The sequence below is a fragment of the Glycine max genome, chromosome 1, assembly GCF_000004515.6.
Source record: "Glycine max cultivar Williams 82 chromosome 1, Glycine_max_v4.0, whole genome shotgun sequence".
NCBI classification, from domain to species: domain Eukaryota; kingdom Viridiplantae; phylum Streptophyta; class Magnoliopsida; order Fabales; family Fabaceae; genus Glycine; species Glycine max.
In genome coordinates, this window is record NC_016088.4 from 55438626 (window position 1) to 55461267 (window position 22642).

Consider the following 22642-nt stretch of genomic DNA (forward strand, 5'->3'; position numbering starts at 1 on the left):
GAGATGGGGTATATGAGTCCCGCCTCCAAGAGCTTGAGTACCTCCTTTCTGACCTCTTCCTTCATTGTCGGATTTAGCCTTCTCTGGGGTTGCCGGATTGGCTTGTAATCCTCTTCCATCATTATCCTGTGCATGCAATAAGCAGGGCTGATTCCCTTGAGATCCGATATATGCCATCCAATAGCTTCCCTGTGTCTCTTGAGGATACCCACTAACCTGTTTTCTTCTTCTATTGTGAGTGCATTGCTGATTACGACAGGCTTGTCTTCCTCCAAGAACACATACTTTAGGTGATCTGGCAATATCTTCAACTCTACCTTCTTCTTCTCGGACGGAACTTTCTCTTCTAGCTTCTCAAACTTGGCTTCTCCCTCCGGAATACTGTCTTGTCGATCCAAGTCTTCCAAGCAAGCCTTTAGATCTTCCTCCTCTTCACTGGTCAGACAGTCCAAAGCATTAACCATTACTTTCTCCAGTGAAGACTGTGGTGTCTCGAGAATACTGACATCCTCCTTATCAATCTCTTCTACTCTGAAACACTTCCAACCTTCCTGTGGATACTTCATTGCTTTGAAGAGGTCGAAGGTGATCTTCTGGTTGTCAATACTCAGCTCCAAGTTCCCATTCCCCATATCCACCACACAGTTAGCAGTCAGCATGAATGGTCTGCCTAAAATGAGGGGAATGTCTGCGTCTTCTTCGATATCCATGATCACAAAGTCCACCGGGAAAGTAAAGTGGCGGACCTTGACTAGAACATCTTCTACCACCCCGTAAGGTCGTGTAATCGAACGGTCTGCTAGCTGAAGCGTCATCTTGGTAGGATCGATCTTCAGATTCCCAATTCTTTTGCACATTGACAAGGGCATCAGATTGATGCTTGCTCCTAAGTCAATGAGGGCCTTATTCACCGTCTCCTTCCCTATGGTGCATGGGATGGTAACACTTCCGGGGTCCTTAAACTTCTTGGGTAGCTTCCTCTGTATTATAGCGCTGCAGTTACCCCCTACCACAATGTTCTCATTGTCTATGTACTTCCCCTTCTTGGTGAGGATGTCCTTCATAAATTTGGAGTAGAGGGGCATCTGCTGTAAGGCTTCCCCGAATGGCATAGTGATCTCCAGCCCTTTGAATATTTCCAAGAAACGCTTGAAGTAGCGTTCCTTGTTCTTCTTGGTGGGCACCACAGGATAAGGGAGATCTTGTGGTAGGGCTGGTGGTTCTTCTTTCCTGGCTTCCCGTGCTTTCTGACTCTTTGTCTTAGGTGGTGATGCCACCTTCTCTTCTACTTCTGTCCTGTCCTCCTGTGTCTCTGTCTTATCTTCCTCTGTCTGGTCTTCTTCTGTCTGGTCCTCAACCTTACCTTCCTCTTGTGCTTTCCTCTGCCCTCGAGTTAGCACGGCCTTGCATTCTTCCTTTGGATTCTTCTCTGTGTTAGCCCCGAAAGTTCTAGTGGGCCTTTCAGCTTTGTCGTGTGCCAATTGGCCCATTTGAACTTCCAGGTTCCGGATGGCAGCATCCGTGCTCTTCTGGTGGGACCGTGTCTCCTGGATGAATTGCAGCAAGAGTTCTTCTATGTTGGTGGGCTTGTCTTGCTGATTGGGGCCCTGGCTAGGATGCTGGTATGGCGGTTGGTATGGTTGTTGATTCCTCTGCTCCTTATACTGGTTTCCCTGATTCCTCCACCCTGAACCTTGCGTGAAGTTCCTTCCTTGATTGAATCCTGGTGGCCCATGATTGAATCCTGCTCCCCCTTGGTGGAATCCAGATGAGTTCCCCTGGTTGTAACCTTGGTATCCGCGATTTGGTACGCCCATATAGTTTACTTCTCGAGAAGTATCCTGTTGGCTTACACACTGTCCAGGCTCATGGGTTCCTCCGCATGTGGGGCATCCTTCTACCTGCAAAACAGAAGAGTGGGAAGAACTTACCGCTTGTAACTGTTGAGGTAGTTTGCTGAGGGTTTCAGTAAGGGCTTCAATCTGCCTCGTCAACAGCTTATTCTGTGCCAATGTCGCGTCTTGCGTGCCAAGTTCCAAAAGACTTCTTTTTGTAGGCACATAGCTTCGATCACGAAGGATTGCTTGATCACTGGCCGCCATGTTCTCAATGAGCTCCATTGCTTCCTCCGGAGTCTTCAACTTGATTTTTCCCCCTGCGGACGCGTCTAGTAGCTGTTTCGAGTGGGGTCGCAAGCCATCGATGAATATATTCAGTTGTACCGGCTCGCTGTATCCGTGTGTCGGTGTCTTTCGTAACAGCCCGTGAAAACGGTCTAGTGCTTCGCTGAGAGACTCATCCGGAAATTGGTGGAAGGAGGAAATCTCCATTTTCCCTTCGGCGGTCTTCGACTCTGGGAAGTATTTCTTTAAAAACTTTTCTACTACTTCTTCCCAAGTTCTTAAGCTGTTGCCTTTGAAGGAGTGCAACCATCGTTTTGCCTCTCCTGCTAGAGAAAAAGAGAAGAGGTTAAGGCGTACTGCATCTTCTGGGACTCCAGCGATCTTTACGGTGTTGCATATTTCAATGTATGAGGCAAGATGAGCATAAGGATCTTCGCTTGGAAGACCATGGAAGAGATTCCCTTGAATAAGCTGGATAAGGGAATGCGGGTAGGAGATATTTGCGGCTTGCACCTCCGGTCTTGCAATACTTGTGAAGAACTGAGGAGTGGCGGTGTTGGAGAAGTCCTCTAGGGTGACTCTTCGTGCCTGTTCCCCGTCCATTTCAGTGTGATGTGGAGAGAGAGGAGGTGATGTGTGACTGCTTCCTTCGGTGTCCTGTTCCCTTCTTCTTCTTGCAGCGTTGTTACGCCGACAAGTGGCTTCGATTTCCAAGTTGATAGGGAGCACGTCTCCAGATGCAGTCCTAAGTCGCATAAAAACAAGAAGGCACTACCCGTGCAATTATAGAGGAAAGAAAGAAAGAATAGAAGTAAAGAGAAAATACTGATAAAGTAAGCCAAGAAAAGAAAAATTGGGCTTACATACTGATAGAGTATTAAGTGCGAAAACAAAATCCCCGGCAACGGCGCCAAAAACTTGTTAAGACTTTGGCAAGTGCACCAAATCGTTACAAGTAGTAAAGCTCGGAAGTCCGAGTATCGTGTCCACAGGGATTTTATTGCACTTTTCAATACCTCTCAATTTGTAAGTGGGAGTAAAGTAGTAAAGTAGAAATGAAAGTAGGAATAGTAAAGAGTGCTATTATTAAAACAAATAAGTAAAAGGGAAAACAATTGATAGAAATGCCAAGACCAGACAAACCCAATTGGCCTACGATGCATGTAAATAAGATATTCATTATCAATGAAATGGTATTAGTTCTACCCACATCTGTTAACTACTTGCCCCTGATGCCTCACGTTGACAAGCCTATTTTAATTACCTATCTCCCAAATGCCTTTGTGAAGATTCAATAATTAAAATGCATTAAGATCAAGTTCTAGATGTTGCTTACATGCATGGGCAGTGAGTTATCATTCTATGCCTAGCAATGCTAACCCAATGATTCTTTTCTTTAGATGTTCTATTAGGTGTTACCCTTTCCCAAGCGATTAACCCCTAAAACTGATGCATGCATTGAATCTTAAATATTATTGAGAATTACCCTCTCCCGAGCGATTAAAACCCAAAAAGAGATTTAAGAATGAATGCAAGGATAAAAGAAAAGAAATAGAACAGAAAAACCTGAAATGATCTCCTTTGCATTGATAACTATTGAAGCTCATTGTACATCGTTGGCTTTTTAGGCCTGCCAGGCCCTAGCTAGGGGTTTAGCCACTCATGGCCATTGAGGGCTTACAACTGGGGATGAAAGAAAGGCTAGGCTAACAAAACAAAACAAAGAATATAGAGAGGGAAGAAAACTCAGGCTTGAAGTACTGAGGGTGATGCTCTGAGATGGGATGAAATTTCCTTGGGACTGCCTCTCTATTTATAGTGGCTGAAGTGGGCTTATGGGCCTTCGTAGTCGCGCTCAGCGCCACAACTCGCGCTTAGCGCGTTCAGATCGCGCGCTGGGCGCGCCATGCACGCTGGGCCTGTGCTTCTGTTGGATCGGGCGCTGGGCGTCTGTACGTCTGTTGGATCGGGCGCTGGGCGCCTAGCTGGGCTTAGCGCGCGTAACGGTTTCCGCCGCGCCCAGCGCCTCCAGTTAGTTGCTCGCTTAGCGCCTGATGCGCGCTGAGCGCCCCTATTGGATTGGGCCTGCTTCAGAATTTCTTCTTTTTTCTTCCTTTCTGTGCCACTTTTGCTAAATGCAGCCTTCTTTTTCGTATCTGCAACCAGAAATTCAAGTTAAATTATTTTTCTCACTTTTAATTACAAATAACTGCTAAATAATTAATTTTAAGCCAAAATTTGACTATTTAACTCTTATAAATTCACAATTATTTAGCAGTTATCAAGCAACTTCTATTGTTAAACAAGAACCCTTGTGTATAAATTGTTAGTTAATGGTTTTGTTTCCAATCCAATTGACAAGAAAACAAATAGCGTTGGTATACCTTCAAAAAATCAGGAGTTCCAATAGGATTGTTTGTCGAGATTTTAAATAGATGTTCAAGAAATTAGGTGATAAAATAAAATATAAAAATAAGATAAAAACAGATAAAATAAGAATATAATAAACTTTAATCTTATTTAATATCTGATGCATGTCATATATCAAATTATATAATACTTCCTCCTTTTCAAAATAATTATCTATTTTAGAATTATTTTAGATGAAAGAAAATAATACTTATATAAAATTAACATTATATATATTATCATTAATTTATTTATAATTTCTATTGTTCATTATTAATATTATAAGAGGTATAACTAAAAAAAATTATTAATGTTACATTCAAAAGTTAAAATGACAATTATTTTAAGATAATTTTATTCTTTACACAATAATTTATAATGGAACGAAGAAAACACAACTTTTAATTCTTTTTGTAAATAATATATTATCACTTGTTTCTTATAAAAAAATAGTATTATTATCTCATCATATTATCTATTTAACATTAACCATATATGGATAAAATTATCACTTGTTTAAATGATAAAATTATTCTTTCAATACAAATTACATATAATTTAAAAAATATATTTAATTTTTAATTTTCACAAATTATAAATTGAATTTATATTTTAATTACTTTTTCATGTACGAATTCACTATGCATCTTAAAACACAAGGATCACATTATAATGTTCAACGGAGTTTATCTTTATAAAAACATGAATTTGAATTTTCCAAGGGTTTGCTATTGTTTTCTCTCAATCAAGTCGAGAATGGTGGAAGATTGTGAGAGGCACCATCATGCTTCAATCAGAGACATCATTTTCATATTCTATCAGCTACAGAAACAAACCAAGTGAGAGAGAGGGAGGGGTACGGCTATTACTTTTTCTTCATAACTAAAGTATTTGAATTATGAATTATGATACACAAAAATATTTGATAAAGTGGAGCATTGATATACATTAAAACAAAAAGAAAAAGTATAGACTATAGACCATTAAAAATGATCCCTACATGACATACTGGTCTCCTCGGTTTTTCCCACTTCAAAAATGTACAGAAGCTACTTTTATTTTATTTTTTTTAATAAGGAAAAAGAACTACCCTACACATAAACTCTACGAGGGAACTAAATTCCCGATAAATCCGCCCATAACGGATAACTACAAATCAAAGGATCTTTGCTCAAACAAATGAAATTAGATATCGTCCCGCCCCATCCTAATTTTGATCGAAAATTCCCACTTTGATCAAGTACATGACTATCTAATTTTTAAAACAGGAATGGGATGGATATAAGTATGTATGTATCCACTCATGTTTATATCTGTTTTCATATCTGACAATATAATTATTAAATTATCCTTAATTTATATTGTATATATATTACATAATTAATTGTATTAAACTTTTATACTTACTTATTATTGTCTATTTTTTTTAAGACTGAAACTAAAATTCTAAGATAAACACAAATCATAAAGGATTATGATTTCTATCTCAAATCTCATGTTTTTGGTGTAAGATAGTTTTTAAGTGACAGGAATATAATTTTAATGAAAAAATTATTATGATGAGAATTTATATTGGATTATGGCTAATCTTGACTGAATAAATAATATATTCTGCTTTGTTTTAAAAAAATTAAAATCATTTCTTATGATTTTTTGATTTTTTTAATTATTGGACGAGGATGAATATACCTTATTCCTAATGGGGACAAAAAAAAAATCACATCTATATCGAGGATTGAGATGTATTTGGAGAAGCAATATGGGAATGAAAAATCACATACCCATCCCATTTTCATGTCTTAATGAAATCCCAGGGATAATCTCTGTGGGTATGCAAATGATCTTCACTTGCCAATCCCTACTAACCCAATCAAAAACCTGCCTGATAATAGCAATTATAGGATGATTAGGCGCATGAGACTCTGAAATCAGCTTAACCGCAGTAGCACAATTGCTCTCCACACACAAATGTTCCTGATTTGAGTGATGATATTCATATATATATACAAATAATCTTTTAGGTTCAATATGAGATAGTTATTCTTATTCATACACGTCTTCTACATGTTTCTCTCTTATAAATGGTCAATTCATTAAGAAAGTAATTTGCATTATTCAAAAGATAGAATTTCTTATAATAAATTGATTTAAAAAAGACAAAATATTTTTTTAAAAGATGATATCTATGGTTTTTATGTAAGTTTTTATAAATAATTTCCTGTTTTTGTGCTTCGAATTATAACTTATTTCATGAAAAATTTCTCATAAAAATATATAAATATTAACTTAACATTTAGTTTAATGGAAAAAGTTATTACTTATAATAAATACGTTCATTGAACTTTTTTAATTTACATGCTCAAATTTTCAAAATAAAGAAATGATCAAAGTATGCATAGGAGAACATCTGAGATGGCAATTTTGTACCAATAGTTTGTAGCACTAATATTTAGCAAACAAAAATTGCTTGTGTCGTGATTCTCTGTTATATGTCAAGCTATAATTTTAAATCCCAAACTGAACATATTTGGTTAGTTTTAACTGGCTTAATAGATACAAAATTAACTAGGATATATTCAATAAAAAATGTAATAAAGAGTAACGAAAAACAAATTAAAGTCAATCACGACTTGATACGTTAAATCAACCCATCATTTGCTTATCAAAAAAGAAACATAGCCTTTGATATTTAAAGCATTAATGACACGCATGATAAAATTATCATAAAAACATTTAATTTTTAAAATATTATTTTTATCTCTCATAATGTTACGATTTTTTATTTTATTTTCTAAAATAATGTTATTCATTTTTAAACAAACAAATATATATATATATATATATATATATATATATATATATATATATATATTTAGTTCCTAATAAAAAAATTAAAAGCACGTCACTTTTAAAAATATAGAGATTAAAATTTAATAAAATCATTATAAAAAGTTAAAAACTAAAACTAATATTTATGATATTTAAGGGCAAAAGCATATTTAACCTACAAATTTTTGATTACTATCTCATAGCAAGCAATTCAAAGTCTTTCGATTGTAGTAGCTATAAACTCCTTAAGGCATATGAACTAGAATGTTCGTAATTTTCATTGTCTTTGACAAGGAAAAAGAAAATAGCGGATTGACTCCCTGTATCATCCCATTCTATGCTTATGCCTTATAGGGTATTATTTCTATGACAAACCAATGGTTAGGGTGTGGTCCTGTGTTGGTAGATGATCTTCTCAGTGTGTCTTTCCTGTGTTGGAGTTAGCACTTGACCCTCATTGTATTAAAAAAAAAAAATAGCTTATGAAAAGAGTATTTTGTTAGTCTTGTTGAATATTAACGTTCATTTGCTTTTTATTATAAATTAAGAATTATAGATATAAATATTTTAATATTGATGTCATTTTTATTATACTAGTATCTTATTATGTATTCTAATTTTTTTTTATGATTCGTGTCAAGCTTGTATTCTAATGAGAATCAAGAGCCAGAAACAGTGATCCTTTTGTCTCTTTGGATAACTTTGTCAAGGAGGTTTTTGGAAAGGTTGGAACTTAGTTGAGATTTGAAAGTAAAAAGAAGTCTAATTAAGGTGTCAACCCTTTCATATGTAATTCACTTAAATTTATTATTTTCGAATCAAATAAGTTAATAAGTAATTAATATATTTTTTTATTACTTCAGCGATACCTATCTATATTTCCTTCATTGTTAGCTGTAAAGTTCTAATTATAGGTGCCAAAAGTTAGGTTAAGGTAGGTTCTTTTTCTTGACCTCGAAACTCTTTAAATATAAAATTTGTAGATATATATTTGAAAATTTCTTATGAATTATGTAACCTAAAAAGTTTCTTATGAATTATTTTTATAAAAGTATAATTATTCGTTTGGACACTAAACCAAATTCTGGTCTCTTACACAACAACAATTATAATATATATATATATATATATATATATATATATATATATATATATATATATATATATATTACTAAACCAAGTTTTTTCCTTTGATAATTTTTTTAATGCTATAATTATTTTAACTTTCATCATTTTCAAGGGTTCTCTCCGAATTTTTTTGGAAATTGAGATTCGTTTGTTTGTTTTTTTATTTTGAATAATATAAAATAAAATTACTCATTCAAAATAAATTCTGCAATAATGTTATATTGCAGAAGTAAAGACCTTAATTTTTTTAAGATTTTAAAATAGTAATTTTGAAAAGAAAAACTACATCTTCTAATTAATTTTTTGCTTAAATACATTTTTCATCTCTATAATTTTTAAATAACACTTTGAACAATAAAAAAAATGTTTTGAACAATGATAAAACATTATCTAAAATATTTTAAGGATAAAAAGTAAAACAAACACGTTTTTTAATTAAAATGATTATTTTGAAGAATAAAAATGAAAAAAAAAATACTAAATTACAAGAAAAAAAATTAAATTTAACCTTGATTTTTAAACGTGAACATTACAATGGTGACTTAAATAATATTTGAATTGTCAAATGGTCTTAAGTCGGTTAATTGAATAAAAATATTTAAATTATTGTAAATTCCTCATACTATTTTTATTCCTACTATAAAAAAAATATTTGGATTTAATTTTTCTAGAGAAAAATACATGCCAATACTACAGAACTTAAATGTTCAAAATTTTTGGTGACGAAATAGTCAAAGGTGGTGGGTCCGCAACAGTGACGGCAATACCACATTATTATTGAGGCTTTAATTCCACGATAAAAAAATGTTGTCACAAGGAGTGGCAGTCATCCCCGCCGACTATCATTAGTGTTATGATTAGAAATCCTATTTCCCCCCAAAAAGCATAAGATGCAATGTGAACCAACACCAACCTGCTTCCCACTGTCAGCAACTCATAATCAACTAATTATTTAATTATGCACCCTCTTTGAGTTCTCTGTCTATATCCACTAACACTAACAAGTCAACAAAGAAAGATCAAACAAGTTGACCGACAACATGTTACAGCACTTCCCAAAACCAAACTTAGATTATTCAAAATACAAATAAAAGAAACTCACACGGGTGTGAGGTGTCTCTGCTCTTCTCTCCTTTCGCTCCTGCTTGAGAAAATCAGGTATGAAAGTTCACTTCTCCGTTCAACTCCTTCTTTCTCTGTTTCTACTGTCTGCATTTCACGTTCCACATATGGTTGTTGGAACTGTGGAGCTTAGAGCTCTGATGGAGTTGAAGTCCTCTCTGGATCCAGAGGGAAAGATCCTTGGCTCGTGGATCAGTGATGGTGATCCATGCAGTGGCTTCTTCGAAGGGGTTGCGTGCAACGAGCATCGCAAAGTGGCTAACATCTCTTTGCAGGGAAAGGGTCTTTCGGGTTGGTTATCTCCAGCACTGGCTGAACTCAAATGCTTGTCAGGGTTATACTTGCACTACAACAACCTTTCTGGTGAGATACCCCCACGCATTTCAAATCTCACTGAACTGGTTGATCTCTATCTCGACGTTAATAGTTTATCTGGAGCTATTCCTCCTGAGATCAGCAACATGGCTAGTCTCCAAGGTAACTATATACACAATACAAGTTTTCCTTAATTAGTGGTTCAATTTCAATATTGTGAGTCTAAGTTCTTCTTGACGAAGAAGATACCTCTATTGCTGTTGCTGCATATGAATTGAATTGGCTTAAATCATACAAATTAGCTGCCAATTGCTGGTGGTTATGTAAGTTCTTGGAATGAACCCAATTAATAGAGATTTGTGTTCTTTTTATTTTATTTTATTTTTAGTGTTGCAGTTGGGAGATAACCAGTTGGTGGGGAATATACCTACACAGATGGGTTCCTTAAAGCACCTTAGTACTCTTGCTTTGCAATATAACAAGTTAACTGGTCAAATTCCTCTTAGCTTGGGGAACTTGGAGAAGTTAAGCAGGCTTAATTTGAGTTTCAACAACTTTAGTGGTACTGTTCCAGCAACACTCGCACATATTGAGCATTTGGAAGTTTTAGATATTCAGAACAATTATTTGTCAGGAATTGTTCCTTCGGGTATGCCTCTATCCTCCTTTCCCTGTAGCAAACTTAACTTATTTTCCTCGCATTTCTTTTTTGTACATTTTAGTGTATTGTACTATTGTGTATACTGATTAAAGTTTTAAAAATGAAAATGAAGCATTGAAGAGACTTGGCGAAAGATTCCAAGGTGCAAACAACCCCGGTTTATGTGGGGTTGGGTTTTCTACTTTGAGAGCCTGCAACAAAGATCAAGATTTAAACGTTAACCATATTGATACCTCAGATGGAGACCAACCCGAAAATAGTGATTCTTCAAAGGCGCTCCCGGAGCCTGCATATGTTCAGTCACATTGTGGCCAGACCCATTGTTCAAAATCGCGAAGGTTTCCTCATACTGTCATCACAGCAGGTGTTATAATCGTTGCTCTTGCATTCATATGTGCTGGATTTTTAACATTCTTCAGATACCGCCGTCAAAAGCAAAGGATTAGTAATACATCAAGTTCTTCTTCTGAAGGGAAAGTTAGTCCTGACCAGCCTAAAGAGTTCTACACAAAAAGTCCGTCTGCACTTGTTAATATTGAGTATTATAGTGGATGGGATCCATTGTCTAATGGTCAAAATGCCGATGTTGGTGGATTATGTAATGAGTATCTAAATCAGTTTAGGTTTAATGTGGATGAGGTTGAATCTGCAACACAGTACCTCTCGGAAACCAATTTGCTTGGTAAGAGCAAATTCTCAGCAGTTTATAAAGGAGTTCTCAGAGATGGTTCTCTTGTGGCTATTAGAAGCATTAGCGTGACATGCTGCAAAACTGAGGAAGCTGAATTTGTAAAGGGCTTGAACTTATTAACCTCTCTGACACATGAAAACCTTGTTAGGCTGAGAGGTTTTTGTTGCTCAAGGAGTAGAGGTGAATGTTTCCTTATCTATGACTTTGCCACCATGGGTAACCTGTCTCAATATCTCGACATAGAAGATGGAAGTGGCCATGTGCTTGAGTGGTCCAAGAGAGTCTCTATCATCAAGGGCATTGCAAAGGGTTAGTTGTTCCTAGTTACCTACTATTCAACAAAGCTTAAATGCAGTATCACATGTGTTATTAGTGTTGTTATCTAATCAAAATCAGTATTTCATCTCAATAATTGCTGCAATTTTAGTTAGTAAAATAAAAGCAACAGCTATAAGATGAAATGCCATTTTGATTGGAGAAGATCACTGATAGGACCTGTCTATATCTAGATTTTTTTTCCTTACCTGTATTCTCTAAGCAACATATGGGTACAACAGAAAAAGTTTTTAGCCAAAAAGAAAATTCCAGTAATGTCCTTTCTGCAATTGAATTACAGCAGACAAAAAAACTCCAGCAATAATAATTTTGCAGCAAGGACATTCATTGGAGGAGACTAATAATTACAATGTAATTATTCAAACAATTGAGACTGTCTAATAAATCATAAGTTCAGGAAAACTGAATGACATGCTGCATCGAATATTTATAATTGTAGGGCCGGCCTAGTGTTGAGGGGCTTTGATAGTATGCATGAAGTTGTAGGTTTTAACACACAAAAAAAAAAAATGTAGATAATATCTGCTTCTTTTTTTTGTTTGATATTTGTTATTCATTTATGACCAGGCATTGAATATCTTCATAGCAAAGAAGAAAGCAAACCTACAATAGTTCACCAGAATATTTCAGTGGAAAATGTTCTCCTAGACCATCAGTTTAACCCATTGATCATGGATGCTGGACTACCTAAGCTTCTTGCAGATGATGTTGTTTTCTCAGCTCTAAAAGTTAGTGCTGCAATGGGATACTTAGCTCCTGAATACATCACCACAGGACGCTTTACTGAGAAAAGTGACATATACGCATTTGGAGTAATCATTCTTCAAGTTCTATCTGGCAAGACCACAATAGGTAGTTCAATACGGACGGCAGTTGAGTCTTTCAGATTTGATGAATCCGTTGACACAAATCTTAAGGGAAGATATTCTAAATCTGAAGCAGCAACACTTTCAAAGCTTGCAATACAGTGTACTCATGAGCTTCCAGACCAAAGACCAACCATGGTGGATGTGATTCAGGAGCTGAGTGTGTCATCTGCTCATATATAATCATCTACTACTTTCTATTGGTATTAGGAGACGCTTAAACATTTCCTTTAGCTGGGTTTCATACATGTTATTATTTCCATGAGCATATACTTAGCTAAAAAAAACTAGCCATTGCCCAATAATTGTGGATCTAAACGGACTCGTGTCCTGTTTTTACGAACAACTGGGATAGTTGAAGGATGTTCTTTATTCGGTTTATTGTAAAATAAAGGGCTTCCTGAGGTAATGATCTCAGCACAACTCTCGTGGTTTATTGTTGTTCAGCTTGAAACACTTTCTTCTTGGTACTGCAAGAAACTTAGTTTACAGTGAGCTATGTCTAGTATAGTGTGTACTTGAAAAATATAAAAACATAATTGGTGATGTCCATGTTCATGCAAAAACTGCTTGGAAAACAGAGGAATTTTGATTGTTACACAGGCTCTTTCTTTTATATTTTTTAACGTCTTATTTTTTTTTTTAACATCATACATGATCTCTCTTATTTAGTTATTTTCAACCATGTCATATCGCACAGATAATATAGCAGATGATAACATAAGATTTATAAATTGCATTTCAGTTTTGTCCTTATCTAAACGTTTGATAAGATTAACTACCATAAATTTCAAATGCATTTTCTATATAAAAAAAATGGCTAAATAGACCTTCACATTAATTAATTGATAAGCTTGTCATTTTTACTTTTCCTTAAAGTTATTGTCACAGAAGCAATGCCTAGGCTATATATATATATATATATAAGGAATTTTTAAATTTATTTGTTTGTAACACAAAAGCAAGATTTTTATTCTTTATTTAAAGGCCTGAAGTAATTTGTAAAGCGTTTATTCAATATATGCATTCTTAAGCTTTTAAATAAGAACAATATAACGTTAAGGTAATTAAATTGTTTAATTACCATGATTTCAATTAATATTTTTAGTAGTTTTATTATTCATTATAATTAAATTATTTTATTTAATACTCGTTTTTAATTAACGTTAATATTCTAATCATGGTAATTTAATTACTTTAACTAAAATCAAATACCATCATTTATTTTTTTAATTATCATAATTTTTTGCTATAATTTTTAAAAAAATTAGAGAAAAAATCATTAAATTAAAAGTGATGAATTGAATTTTAAAGAAAAAAAATGAAAAGTCATAATGAAATAGTACATTATAAAATTTAACATAATATAAACTATTAATCATAATTTCAACTTTTTTTTATTTTTCTCATATTTTATTTAAATATAATAATTAATCAGATCTTGAACCAACTATTTATATTTCAAATTAGTAATTAATAATTTAAAATTTATTTTACTATACATTATTGATATCTCACACAAAATTGTTATTATTTTTAGTTCATAATTGTTATTTCAAATTTTTACATATTAAAAATTTCAAATATTTATAGCATTATTCACAAATCAAGTTATATTTTAAGTTTTATTCATATATTAAAAAAATTTGTTTCATAAAAATATTTTGTTGAATCTATTTTTTATAAACGAAAACTCTCCCTTTAGATTGATTGAAATATTTCACAATAATTTAATTAATATGTTTTATAACACGTAATTATTTTTTATTTCTCTCATTTATTATATTTTAAAAACCATAGTCTATTAGATATATAACCAGCTATATATAATGAATAATAATTATTAATAATTAAAAAAATTTATACTTTATAATCTATAATTAAAATAAATAAAAAAGAATTTAATTATAAATTTTCTAATATAAATTTTAAAAAATATTTATTATTTAAAATATATTATAATAATGGCTATGTTCATAAATAATGTTTATCTATGTATGACACAGGTCATACACTCTAATGTGTGTGTGTGTATATATATATAACCAGCTGGATGTTAGCATCCTATTATATGGATTTGTTTATAAATGGTCCAATCCACAACCCTCCTATGAGTACCATAGATTTAAGTACATTTGATATTATACCCAGTCTTTCTCAAACTATTTTTTTTTTTTAGTTTTTTTTCTTCTTTCAATTAAGTTTGATTCAACTATGTCGTCAAACTTAAGGACAAGGAAGGATCGAAGAAAGATTGAGATGAAGATGACAAACAAAAGCAACCTTCAAGTGCCCTTCTCGAAGCGACGTAGTGGGGTATTAAAAAAAGCTAGTGAGCTTTGCACCCTTTGTGGTGCTGAGGTTTGTCTTATCATCTTCTCACCAAGTGAAAAGGTCTTCTCTATTGGTCATCCCAATGTTGACACAGTGGTGCACCGCTACCTTATAGAGGCTGCCACCACACGACACACAGTTCATGGGAGTGAACCTGCATGAACTCAACGCGCAACTCACCAAGTTCACCACCCAACTTGAAACTGAGAAGAAACGTGCTAGTGAGTTGAAACGATTGCATCAGGTCGTTCAAATTCAATGGTGGTGGGCAGCTCCTGTTAATGAGATGAGCATTTCGCAATTGAACGAGTGTAAGGGGGCATTACAACAGATGAAGATGAACACCACTCGCAAATCTGAAATGATTCTCATTCATACTGCTATCAATTACCCAACTTTATTTTTTCGCAAACAATAGCTCTTCTAACCTTGCGCCACCAATGAATAACCATGGATTAGGAGAGATTATGAATCAAATGAATCACCGTGACTTTACCAACAAGAGAGGTCATGGTCCTAAGGGGGATGATGAAATGTTGGATAAGAACTCGACCCCCAAGGGGGGTGATGTCATATGATTACAAAATTGTTAAGGTTCTAAGGAGGAAAAATAGCATACTACCATTACTATAATGAAACTCATTCCGCAAGAAAATCCACTAGTGCCATCTTCATTTTTCCCTTTTTTACCAACTATTCACCCACTGGAAGCATTAGGATCACATTAACGCCCCCATTTACAAATTATTCATTCACCCACGAAATTGTTCATCATAAATACTCGCCCTTTGAACGACATTGGGCATCCTAGGCAAAAGCAGCGTGCTGTCCATGATCTTGAAGCCATTCAGAAGGCCACCAATCTGGTCTACTAGCGACAACCTTCACATCCTCTTGTCCCTGAACGGACAAGGCACTCGACCCCTTTAAAGCTTCTTCCTCTAGTCGCAAGAGCCCCAGCCCACGACATCCTAGGGCAGTAGTCACTGTACCAGCTTGTTTGCCAGATGCAGTGTTCATTACTTCTGAGCCTGGAATGACTTTGTTTACCAACTCTGGAATAGCAGAAAAGGAATGGCTAAGAGTACATCATTATATAATATATCAATACTAAAGAAGCCATGTACTCCTTGTAGCATTACCTTTCCCATCGTTATCTAGAAACCTTAGAGGAACTATCCGCTTACGAATCACCCCCCTGTGATGTGTACGAGCTATGAGTTCTTGGCCGACATAGCAACCTTTGTCAAAGCTAATTGCATTAAGGCCTGCAAGATTATACTCAAGCGGTACTGCCTCGCCTGGACATGATCGATTAATCAAGATATTTGAGACACAGAACTTATCAAAAGAATTCTACTGAGGATGAGTTTTTACAAGGAAACAAACACACACCTTTTGGAATCTCAGTTGATCCTTCTGCTACTCCCTTCTCTATTCTCCACAGAAGGAAATTCTGTTCATCAGTCTCTTTGTCCACCTCAATTAGAGGTGCTGAAACAGGTAGAGATGTGGGGGACTCCTTTAGACTAAAGTCTAGAGATTTGTCACAATAATATAAAAGATTGCAAGATAAATAGACAAAATTTATTAGCAGCAAAGGCTAACTAACGAGTTATATTCGACGGGAAGATCCCTCTGAAACCAAGACAGACCAATCTGGGATCCTTAAACCATTGCCACCCTTGATCACTCCCTTGAGAGGATGACATTGCAGTACGATCCACACCAGCACCCCAGCCTACAGAGGCTGCTTCAGGTTCTTCTACTTGTGAGGTCTTCTCAAGAAGGCCAGCACCATAACGCTGCCAGCACGAGAAATCACTTGAGACATCATCAATCTCAACCTTTGACCTCAACCGGTATCTGCAGCACTAAAATGTTAAGGTCTCTGCTCAGAAATAAGAACCAATAAAACAATGAGAGTAGGAAGAAGATCAACTGCAATTAAAAAGCACAATCAAAGTATGAACTGGCTTGCTCTGATCACATCTAAAACAAGATGCCTAGGCAAGCCAAATGATCTACTTTGTGCACGCAGAGTTAACAAAACTATGGTTAGAGAGACAAATAGATACTCCTGGTGCAAGGGAAATCTTTAGTCCTTGATAGTTGATAGGCACTCGGTAATAAAAAGGGTCTTTGTAAGAGGCAAACATAGACAAGTAGAGACGGGAATTAGTGGATAACAGGTCCCTATAAAAGAGGGACAAAACAGTTGAGAGGATGCTAGGCAGTTACTAACTAAGAGGTTTGTAAGGAGAGACCTGGGGACAGAGATCATTCAATGCTTGCTTTGTTATTGAAAGTATTTAATAGAGTGCATAATGCTCCTTGTCGAGTTAGGGTTTAGCATGAGGTTAAAGTAGGAGACAATGACTGACCGCAAGAACAATTCTATATCCTTCTATTTCTACTTGTTCCTCTTACAAAAGAGTTTAATTTCTATGCACTCTCAGTCTACAAATTTTGACATTGTCAAGTAATCTGAAATCCTGGTAGATATGATCATATGACTTTTATGGTCAATGATGTCTATCTAATTGGTAATTGCGAAAACTAATAAAAATGAATTGGCATAAAACAAAAACAAATTGGTAATTCCAATGATGGAACTCTCTCGTTCATGCCATGTATGTTTCTCAAATCCCAACAACTAGAAGTTCACACACAAGTGAAGTTCAGCAAGTAAACCCAAATTAAAGAACCAATGATACAGAGCAAATAAATGGAACTCCATAGAAAGAAGAAGAAGCTAAACTCACTTGTTGAGGGTTTGCAACAATTCATCCCAACACAGAAGAATCGACGTCAGCAAACAAATGAAAGGGTTCGTGTGGTTGGGAATCAGGTCCAGTGCCGGTGTCATCGAGCTTGGTGTCGCACGTGGGAGGCTTATAGAGAAAGAGGTCGTAGAGGAATCTTCCTTGAGGAGTCAATAGAGCAGCATAGATAGGAGGAAACGATGTAGCAGGCACGTTGGGCGTGGGCAAGTTTTCGGTTCTGTCACCAACGGGCTCACCCAACCTCCGTACATCGTTGGTCAACAGGCCCTGAAGGAACTTGAGGGTGTCAGGCCCGCGGAACCGTATGACGGAACGGGACTTGAGGAGAGAAGCCACGGGCCCAGCACTTTGGACCTGCGTTTCGCAACGGTTGTTATTACACCACTGGTTCCGCGGGCTGTGGTGGATGCCTCTGAAACGCTGGGCAATGGATTTGGGCAATGCAACGCGATTCATAGTTACTGCTGAATCTGAGAAAAGAAGGAGAATATGGTGAAGAAGAAGCTAAACGGCACAACACAAGCCAGTTTCAGTAGGCTTCGGCTTGGAAGGGCGCGTGCGTGGGTTGTTGGTAGATTGACACGTTGTTGGAGATGGATAGGTGTTCGATGAAAGGCGTGTGAGAGAATCCACTCGTTCTGTCCTGGCTAGTCCCCTTACTCAACTTCGTCACACTAACATTTTTTTTTTTTTTTCTGTGTGTACGCTAGCTACTGTTTTTATTTTTTATTTTTTCGCCTGTGAAATTGAAATACTGAAATCACTCTGTAAAATTTCCTAATGAACTTATCTTACCGGGTACGTACAACTTACCATCCATGCAGGGTGAAGGGAATAGGCACAGAGAAGCTTGACCAAGAGATTAAGAGAATTTTATTTATTAAAATTAAAAAAATATAATGTGATATTTAAGTTTTTTTTTTGTTGATTGATAATGTAATTTACAGTGTAGAAGTTAAGCATAAAGAATGATTCTATATTTTGCTCATTTTGTAGATAGTTGTTTTTATATTTAAAATATTTGAATATAATAGAATTTAAAATTATAAAACTAAATAAACTCTTTTATTATTAGCATGGTTTTTAAAACTAAAGCACTCTATCGATTAAAACAAAAATTCAAAATCTAGTGATCTAATGCTAGTTGAATCCATTATAAATAAAAATATAATATGTTAAATAATGATAAAAACAATATAATATTCACAACTTCATAATATTTAAAATTAAATTGTACTTACAAATATTATAACTCATAGCATATAATATTTAAAATCAATCATGAAATAAATAAAATGTCATAATATTTAAATTTAACAACACCATCACACATAATAATAGTAATCAGAATTAGAAACTAAATAAAGATAATTAATAAAAAAAAATAATTATCATAATATTGAGTTAAAAATATATCCATCATCATAATATTAATTTTTTTTACCTAAAGTTTTTGTTTTAGTAAAACTAGTCCAATTAATTTTGACTAATTTGTAAAAGTTATAAAGTAAGAAAGAGACATGAAGAGATGGTAGGATCGAAAAAAATCAATCATATTAACAAAAACTAATAAATTATCAACCAACATTTACCGATTAATCAATCATATTAAACGGAGTCATCAAGTATTTTTATTTTTTTGTTGCTATAAATATTAGTGTGCGGTACTCACAAGCTTGTCAATAATTAATTTTCTTTAAAGAGACTTACCGGTCATCTTTAAAAAAATTATCCTTCCATTACACCTTTATTACTATTAATCATATATTATACATAAAACATTGCTAACTAAATTTAAAATAAAATAAATTAGCATTCATTTAAGTAGATGTCATATTTTTCATTATGTTAATTAATATAATAGTTAAGATATCCTAACATATAATATTTAAAATAATATAATAAATAGTGTAAATGATATAATGATTAAAATAAGTAGTGTAGAAGAAAAAAATCCTTATTAAAAACTAATAAAAAAATTGAATATTTTAAAAATAAAAAGAGAATAAAATTTAAAAAGTTAAAAGTTATTAGCTAGCATTTTTTAAAATTTAATTGGAAAAAAAAAACACAACTTGTAAGAGTATATTGGAAAATGCTATTCTCTCCGTTTCAAAAAAATAATGATCTTTTTATTTTTTTTCAAAAATAATAGTTTTTTTTAAATCATTTTTTCCAACAATACCTCTAAATATAATTAAGAAGATCAAATAATACTTGCATTGAAAAGAGACGTTTATCATAAAATAAGCTATCGATAATATAATGTATTGGTGGTGAGTGGGATAATTATGACAAAAATTAGAAAATTAAGAATATTTTAATCTAAATTTATATCAATTGAATGTTTCTTAATCAATATGTCACAATCTTAAAACGATTGCTTTGAAACGAAGAGAGTACTAATAAACCCATTTCATCACACTTATAAATGATAGGTTTTCGAGTTAAAGTTTAGTTACCTTATGGTCATAAATGATTAGAACTTGCTCATATCCCTCATTTTTTAACAAGATCAGTATAAAGCATAGAAAGGAGAAAAATAGGCTAAAAAGAGAAGCTTTTTTTCGCTTCAAGACACGAAGCACAATCACGATTGATTAAGCACGATCGTGCATATGCCATGAAGTCCCTTACATGCTAAACATGACCTTGCATACTTAAGGGTGTGTTCCTTTTGTTTCGTTTCAGTTTTGTCATATTTGATTATGCAATTTCTTTTCTATAACGCAACACATGTCATATTCGATTATGCATTATATAATCTCACTTTATTCCTTTTCCGCTGTTGTGCGACAAATTTAGGCTCTTGTATATTTTCTCATCGCGGGTAATGTAGTGACGTATACCATTTTTCTCTAATTAAGTCTCAATTAAACACTATCTTCATATATAATTTCGTCAGCAGGGGTCGACAATGGTCACACAACTGCGTTCATTGTCCAAGAACGAAAAGGATTACATGTTTTGCATGTATCTACATATATATATGTGCATATTAATTATAATATAATTGCTTACTAATAAAAAATTTATTTTAGTTGTATATGAAAGAGACAGAGAAAGAGGTAAAAAGTAAAAACCGTCAAAGGAAACTAAAAAAATTATTTCTTAGACTGTCAGGAGCATATAAAGAATGCTGTAGTCTCTTAATTATTTTGAAAATTATATATATATATATATATATATATATATATATATATATTCACCGTTAAAGAAAATTTCACCTACACGTTTAACTAGACATGTATAAATATTATTATTTATATAATTATGTAATGATATTTTTCTTTTTCTATAAGTAATTGATAAATTTAGATCAGAAAAATTATTTAATACTTTAATAGTAATTAAATTAAGTTTTTTTTCCAAGAGAAAACACTCAACAAGATGAACAAATTTTTTTAGCTAATACATGATTTTTGGATTTAAATGATGTAGAAATTAATTTTTATTGACTAATATAGAATTTATGTCTCTTATTTATATTTTAAGTTTTAATTTGTTCTCTTAAATTTTAAAAGTTTCATTTTCTTATAATGTCTATGTTAGGCTAGATTGATTATTTATACTAATAATTTCAATTTTGATTGACGAAATATTTTTTTATAATTTATCATGTGTCATTAAATTGATCAAATATATGCAAAAAAACTAATTTGATATATCGAATAAACTTTAAAAGGCTAAAATAAATATTTAAATATAAATAACTAAATTAAAACCTTTTAAAAAATGTAAATAAGTACTTTATTTTAGATAATTTTATTTTGACTCGTCCAAGTTGTTTAAGATCAGCCGCTGATGCATGCTTCAGCTGTCATAAAAACATCGCATATATCATACGACCCACACAAAATCCTCAAAAAAATGTTACATGTGCTGCACTAATAGAGGAATATAGAGATATAAAGTTGGTTGAATTATTAAGAAGAATAAAAAGAAACAAAAGTTCTGAGTTACATCCTTCATGCTAAGAAAAATATTATCAAATTAACAAACAATATTTGATGATTAAAAAAAACAATAGAGTAATATGCCTATACTTTACACAATTTTTTTTTTTTTGGAAAAATGTAAATTATATTAAACCCAAAATGATACAAATAAACAGGACATACCGCGCAGTCAGAGAAAATCAAAAGTCTCTCTAATACAAGAAGGCCTATATCAAGATGTTAAAACAAATGGAACAAGTGTGCTTGTCTATACATAAGAAACTTAATCTTGCTAATAACCTCTATTACAGAAAATTGATAATCTTCAAAAATCAGCTTGTTCCTAGACAACTAGATGCAATTATAGTCAAACAAACGAAATTTTCCTTGAACACTTGATGTGAATATGTCTCTAATTAAAGAGTTAGTAATGCGCTGCAAAGAAGTGAAATGTCTGCAGAAAGGAGCCAAATCACGAATGTGAGCCCAAACTTATAAGATTTCCTGCAAGAAAACAACAAATGAGCATTTGACTCAGTCTCATTTGAACATAAAGGACAAAGGGAACCCTTGTTAAAAAAAAAAAGTTTTGTCAAGAGTAAGGAGCCGATTCCTTTTAACAAGCCATCAAATGAAAGACATCTTAGGGGAGATTGATTGGTTCCATATAACAAAACACCTAGGCTTGACACCTCTAATGTATTCATAGACTTTGCCAACAAACAATTGTTCATTGGTGCTTCAAGATTGAATTCTCTTTTTAGTCTCTTCCGTATTTAACTCTTTGGAGATAATAAAGTCCCTATTGAAAATCTTTCTTTCTTACAAATTTTTGACTATATATCTTCCGTTTCCAATAAACTCGTTTGCCTCTGGATCAGGTATGTGACAGACTGACAGGGAAGCCCTTCTTATATTGTTATTGTGAAATATGAAATGGAGGCAACTTTATCTAAAACAATTATTACAGCTTTGATTATACCGCAATATTTCTCACGTTTTATCATTTGTTTTGTTTATGTTCTGAACATTTAATTGGTTAACTCGCGAACCAGTCAACATACTGATTTATAGTTTATTAATCTAATCACGATTGAATAAATA

The 22642-nt window shown here is 33.6% G+C and overlaps 2 protein-coding genes and 2 pseudogenes across 4 annotated transcripts; 2 read left to right on the forward strand and 2 right to left on the reverse strand.

Moving 5' to 3' along the window:
* Positions 1 to 1285: 1285 nt before the first annotated feature.
* On the reverse strand, positions 1286 to 2879 carry LOC121174823 (uncharacterized). The gene is made up of 2 exons (XM_041015123.1): positions 1364 to 2879; positions 1286 to 1296 (listed from the first exon to the last, which is right to left on the reverse strand). The coding sequence occupies exons 1-2, from the start codon at positions 2877 to 2879 to the stop codon at positions 1286 to 1288; spliced, it is 1527 nt and encodes a 508-aa protein (XP_040871057.1).
* A 6459-nt stretch (positions 2880 to 9338) lies between these two features.
* On the forward strand, positions 9339 to 12950 carry LOC100777169 (somatic embryogenesis receptor kinase 1). 2 transcript variants are annotated; one of them, XM_003517385.5, is made up of 4 exons: positions 9339 to 10088; positions 10315 to 10575; positions 10700 to 11587; positions 12182 to 12950. In XM_003517385.5, the coding sequence occupies exons 1-4, from the start codon at positions 9650 to 9652 to the stop codon at positions 12661 to 12663; spliced, it is 2070 nt and encodes a 689-aa protein (XP_003517433.1). In that variant the 5' UTR covers positions 9339 to 9649; the 3' UTR covers positions 12664 to 12950. The 2 variants fall into 2 exon arrangements, with proteins under 2 accessions (XP_003517433.1, XP_040872974.1); XM_041017040.1 differs by having other exon boundaries at positions 9376 to 10088; positions 10323 to 10575.
* A 1501-nt stretch (positions 12951 to 14451) lies between these two features.
* Positions 14452 to 15232, forward strand: LOC121174824 (agamous-like MADS-box protein AGL62; annotated as a pseudogene).
* Positions 15233 to 15355: 123 nt separating this feature from the next.
* LOC100777695 (putative transferase At4g12130, mitochondrial) lies at positions 15356 to 18529 on the reverse strand (annotated as a pseudogene). The gene is made up of 5 exons (XR_412964.4): positions 17580 to 18529; positions 16427 to 16680; positions 16210 to 16308; positions 15957 to 16115; positions 15356 to 15869 (listed from the first exon to the last, which is right to left on the reverse strand). The product of XR_412964.4 is annotated as a putative transferase At4g12130, mitochondrial (transcript).
* Between the last annotated feature and the right edge of the window lie 4113 nt (positions 18530 to 22642).

Bases quoted from the DNA above. Each gene is read 5' to 3' on its own strand.
- LOC121174823 (XM_041015123.1), bottom strand. From the start codon at position 2,879: ATGCGACTTAGGACTGCATCTGGAGACGTGCTCCCTATCAACTTGGAA.
- LOC100777169 (XM_003517385.5), top strand. From the start codon at position 9,650: ATGAAAGTTCACTTCTCCGTTCAACTCCTTCTTTCTCTGTTTCTACTG. The intron at 10,089-10,314 runs GTAACTATATAC...TTTTATTTTTAG, and splicing joins CAACATGGCTAGTCTCCAAG to TGTTGCAGTTGGGAGATAAC. The intron at 10,576-10,699 runs GTATGCCTCTAT...ATGAAAATGAAG, and splicing joins GTCAGGAATTGTTCCTTCGG to CATTGAAGAGACTTGGCGAA.